General features: G+C 47.2%; 1 protein-coding gene across 2 annotated transcripts; it reads right to left on the reverse strand.

Annotated features, from left to right (window-relative positions):
- Positions 1 to 381: 381 nt before the first annotated feature.
- On the reverse strand, positions 382 to 4,679 carry LOC106526921 (polycomb group RING finger protein 2). Of its 2 annotated transcripts, XM_014021649.1 has the most exons (9): positions 4,592 to 4,679; positions 4,047 to 4,170; positions 3,515 to 3,611; positions 3,361 to 3,416; positions 3,143 to 3,272; positions 3,004 to 3,043; positions 2,815 to 2,913; positions 2,425 to 2,505; positions 382 to 1,615 (listed from the first exon to the last, which is right to left on the reverse strand). In XM_014021649.1, exons 2-9 carry the CDS (start codon positions 4,162 to 4,164, stop codon positions 1,226 to 1,228), a joined length of 1,011 nt encoding a protein of 336 aa, XP_013877103.1. In that variant the 5' UTR covers positions 4,165 to 4,170; positions 4,592 to 4,679; the 3' UTR covers positions 382 to 1,225. The 2 variants fall into 2 exon arrangements, with proteins under 2 accessions (XP_013877103.1, XP_013877101.1); XM_014021647.1 differs by lacking the exon at positions 4,592 to 4,679 and having other exon boundaries at positions 4,047 to 4,585.
- Positions 4,680 to 5,149: the final 470 nt, after the last annotated feature.

Genomic DNA, 5,149 nt, shown 5'->3' on the forward strand with positions numbered 1-5,149 from the left:
GACATGCACCTTCTTCAAATACAAAAAGTAAAAAACTAATTTATATTTAAAAAAGATGGAACACACACGATTTAACCCATTATATCACATAAATCGCATATTTTCTTTTTAACTTTACTCAGACAAAGTGAAACAGGAAGTGACATCAAAGGGGAAGTCTAAGAAAGAACTCTGGTCTTTGTTTCATGAAACAATTTTATTTTACTCTTCTTCATCTCTCTGATAGTGACTCAAAATAATTTAAACATCAGATTCTTCTCTACAGTCTGTGTTATCAGCTGTTGTAGCAGAGCTCTGTTTACATGCTGACATTCCCCTTTGACATCACTTCCTGTTATTTCACAGGCAAATATCTCAACTGTTCATCTCAGCGACATGAAATTTATTTTGCAATATTTTATTGATGTCCTCTTTCTAAAAATGCATTCGTTTATTACAAAAATTTGTCATCACAGGCATTTTAAGCCAATAAAAAACTAACAGCAGGTTTGATATCTTAGCAGTTAGCATTAGCTTCCAATCATTTTGCTATCTGTTTAGCGTGTCGGTGGTTAGTGAAGCTAAGTTTTGTTAGCTGTGCCCACCACTGCTCTGTTAAAAAACTGTAAACAAGACTGGAGAAAAAAAAACATTTGTAAGTAAACATTTTATTGACCTAAAACATGCACGTATGTCGGATTAAAAAAGGGTTTGTTTGAAAAGCAACAAAGGGAATGATGAAATTTATAGAACAACTTACATGTCAAAATATCCAAATCCCTTTTTTTTTTAAACTTTTATTCTTCAGTTCTTGGACCATCATGACAGACAGCCGGTAGTGCTTCGACTTGTGTGTGAATTTTCTTTTTTAAAAAAAGCTTCTGTTGCTGGAAAAAAAAATACTCCTCGGTTTCTGCGACGTGAACAAAGTGCATCACGATAACGAACATGTCGGAGCCGCCGGGGTCACACTGGAGGTGGAAAAAAGAGYGCCTCTGTGGAATGAACCAGAGCCACTGCGTATACGATACAAAACGATTACGATATCTCGTATAAAAGATAAGTTTATACATATGTACGCACACATGCTCATGTTCGATACATGCTGTACAGTTCGGACGTGTGCACGGAGCTACTCTACCACACGAACACGTACAGATAGTGTCCGTCCGCCGGCACCCTTCAGTCTCTCCTGCTCRTCCAATCAGGATCAGCTTGGCTCTGCGGGACCAGAAACATTCCTTGGTTAGGTCGTCGGAGGTAAGCCACTTTTCTCGCCGCCCCTCGCCTCCTCCTTCCCGGCGCTGGAGCCCGTGCCGTTCACAGTCACAGTCACCTTGCGACTGCCGATGGCCTGTTTGGAGGCCAGGGCGTGTCGCTGGACGTTGTTGGGCGTGGCGGCGGGAACGGCGCCGTTGGAGCTTTGGACGGCGGGGGGAGCTTTGCAGGAGGCGGGGCCAGACTGCGGAGAGGCGCGGGGCGGCTGGGCGGGGCTGTGGARTTTGTCGCTCTGAGAGTCGCTCTCCGACGTCTGGCTCGTGTTGACGCCGTCGGAGTGGCCCTGGGCGGCGGACTGGGACGGCCTCCTGCGTTTCCGGGTGGGTTTGACCAGGTACTGCAGCGGGATGGGTCCGGTCTGCAGGAAGAAACACGCCGTTAGAGCCGCTGATGGGAGTCAAGTGTACAAAACTGAAACAAACATTTATAAAACATAACACTTTATTTTTGTGCCGAGGTCCAAATGTTGTGATCTGAGGAAACCAATCTTACAAGCAGAAAATCAAACAAAAAGTTTTTGATTTATCTTTAAAAGGACTCTACTGGAGCAGCAGAGCAGAGGCCCGGTCCACCATGGTGCTAAGATTTGGATCTGGTAATCTAAAGATTTTGGCATGTGAGACAGGAAACTCTTTGAAGGTAGAGAGGGGCTAAGGACTCACCCCTGAGGAACCCCACAAGTGACAGTATGAGATAATCRCCTCAGATGGCAACACAGTCCTGTTTGAAAGATTGGACCAGAACCAGTGACTGAAAGAACCCAGTGAGTTGTCTCTGCAGGGTCGCTGGACTCTCCTTCAGAGACAGGTTCAGTTCTCCAGGAGAGACTCGAAAATTGCTGAACAGATTTGTCAGCAATTTAGCTTAAAAGAACAAAACCGTGTAATAAAGGGACAGAACGACGTTCAGTTGGGAGGAGACACCTGACTGAACTTAAGACAAGTCCTCAGTCCATCTCAGGGACTCTGAGCCAAATGTTTTTAGAAAAAAGATCTTTTTCCTGAAACTCTCAGACTGAAGGAAGAGAGACGAAACGTTTCATTAGAGAAGAACCCGTCCAGAAGACCTACACAATTTTTTATTTTTGATTTTTAACCTGGATTACTGAGATGCATCAGGACAAAAAAGATCTTGTTGACAAAATGAAAGGTTTTGGCTGATACTCACTCGTCTCCACTCGTAGAAGTAGGCGATATCCATTAAGGTGTAATAGTCCTTTAATGGTTCGTCTCCGTACAACACCTCAACCTGAAACAAAAAAAAACTTCAACTTTAATCATTTACCAGAACCAACATCCAACACTCAGACCAATGGCTGCCATTAACATTGGATAGGCTAGTGTTAGCATTAGATAAGACGGCGTTAGCATTGATAGGATGGCTTTAGCATTGGATAGGCTAATGTTAGCATTGGATAGGCTAATGTAAGCATTGGATAGGCTAATGTTAGCATTGGATAAGATGGCTTTAGCATTGAATAGGCTAATGTTAGCATTGGATAGGCTGTCTAATTTAGTCCTAATATCGCAGTGTGTGTGTGTGTGTGTGTGTGTTTACCCGGTAGTTGCTGGGTATGTCCATCTTGCTCCGCAGGAACTTTGCTAAGTGCATGACTGACATGGCTGCTGGGCACTGAAGGAAGCGTTTCCCGTTCGACTAAAAACAGAAAAATAATAAAAACAAAATAAAGATGGGGAACAGGAAGTCAAAACAAACCAAACAAAGTTCTGATTTGAGCGTCTTCACCTTGTCTGCCTCCACCTCTGAGCGCTGCCGCTCGTTGTTTCTGCAGGAAAACATCCAGAAACAGAACTTTAATGATTCAGATTTGAGTTGGAGGAGAAGCAGCCGAAGGTTGGAGTGGTTTTAGCTGTTTGGGACTCACTTGTTCCGCTCGTAGAACTGTATGGACAGACTGATGATTTCATCCTCGGCGATGTTGAACGTCTCCACCACCTCGCCCGGTTCCAGGACCCGGTTCTCTGCGTAGAAATCTCGCCTCCGTTTCATCTCGTCTGAATTAAAAAAAAAAAAAAACACTTCCTGTTACGCAAAAAACAAAGACCAGAACCAACAGTTCTTTTCAGAACCGGTGGCTCTTACCTTTGAAAAGCCCAGGAACCAGCTTATAAACGATGTCCTGGAGAGTTTTGTCTGATCTGGAGGAAGAAAGGTTGATGATTTCAGACATTTGGACTAAAAATAAAWAACAGTCAAATAAATAAATAAAAAATAAAATAAAATGTGTTCTGAGGACCTGATGCTGAGCTGAGGACATGTCTTGTGGACCTGGACGTCACATCTGGGACAGAACTTGTTGGTCTCCAGGAAGGCGACGATGCAGGTCTTACAAACTGCAACAAGAGGACAGAACAGTCTGTTTATTTACCTGCAGAAACAGCCGAAGTGACTGAAAACAGCTAAAACTCAGCAGCTAACATCAGTTTAGCTGAAGCCCGGTGCAGCTCGGTCATGTGACCTGAGCTTCAGGTGTTTGTTGACAGGTTCAGGCTTTGTTTACGTTGAGCGCAGACCCGCACTTCAGAACAAATCGATATAATTGGAGGGATAAAGTTTAGAAGGTTTGGACCTTTARCAGCCGAACATTTAGAGTCCACATCAGACCCGTTTGGACCTTTAGAGGTTCTCCAGTGGTTTGTTCTGATGGTGGTTCTGGTGGTTCTGATGTGGGGTCTGTTTTTTTGTGTAAGACCCACACACACCCTCCCCCTGYGCTGGACCTCCTCAGGCCTGGTTCTGAACCATCAGCAGGTCCGGTTCCGACTTACAGGAGTGCAGACACTCCACGATGGTGGTGGCATCGATCAGGTACCCGGTGCACAGCGGACACGTGAGGAGCGGGTTCAGGTCCGTGATCCTGACCCGGTTCGGCTGCATCTTCTCCATGGTGACCTGCAGGGGAAGCACATGCAGCCCGGACGATAGGCGGTTCGGTTCGGTTCGGTTCGGCAGGCTCTCAGACACATTGTTGTCTGCAGCTCGTCCTTGGGACAGACCCAGCAGAGACCCGGACCGAACCGATGAGCTCCGCTCCGGTCCGGTCCGGTCCGGTCCAATGTGTGTGGGGCAGTGAGGGGGGGGAGGCTCAGATCCTGCACCCAAACAGCAGCTCCGGTTCTCCCCTCCACCCCACCAGCACCGGGAGCTCCGCGGTCCGAACCCACCCCCCCCCACCCGACACCGACCGAGGGTCTGCAGGATCCGGCTGGTACACAAAGCAGCCATCTTAAATCCACTGACAGGATCCGCATCAGAACAAGAGGTTCTGATGACACCGARCCCTCTGCGGGTCCCCGCGGCGCTCCGGTCCTACCTGCTCCGACCCAAACGTCCACTTCTCTGCTCCCGGACGATCCYGGATCCGGATCACTTATTTGCACTTGGACAGAACCGTGCGGCGGCGCCAGAAAATGGCTTTTTTCAGCCCCCGTCGGAGGACCGCCCATTTTGGATCACGTGACTTTATTTTGTCGCCTCTCGGCTCGGAGTCGGGCCTGGAGAGTCCGGAGTCTGCAGGCCCGGTTCGTCCTGTGTGCTGGTTCTGCTTCACCCCACAGCCCGCCTCGCAGGCCCGGTTCGCCCACCTGTTTCCTCCTGATGGATCTCAGCAGACCGAGTCCAGGACGAACCGGATCCGAGCCGTCCACCTTCTCTTCCAAAGACCCGGTCTGCTTCAGAGGCCCTGCAGGCCTCAGGAGTCCAGGGCCCCGGACCAGAGAGGGCCTCAAAGACCTCATTTACCCCGAAAAGATTCTTTTCTCCTCTTATTATACATTTATTTTATTCAAACTCACATTTTAATCAAAACAAAGGAAATAAAATAAGAAATTATCAACTTTTTTTCCTCTACACACCAAAATTATTTCAGAAC

Source organism: Austrofundulus limnaeus, unplaced genomic scaffold, assembly GCF_001266775.1.
Source record: "Austrofundulus limnaeus strain Quisiro unplaced genomic scaffold, Austrofundulus_limnaeus-1.0 Scaffold300, whole genome shotgun sequence".
Lineage (NCBI taxonomy): Eukaryota > Metazoa > Chordata > Actinopteri > Cyprinodontiformes > Rivulidae > Austrofundulus > Austrofundulus limnaeus.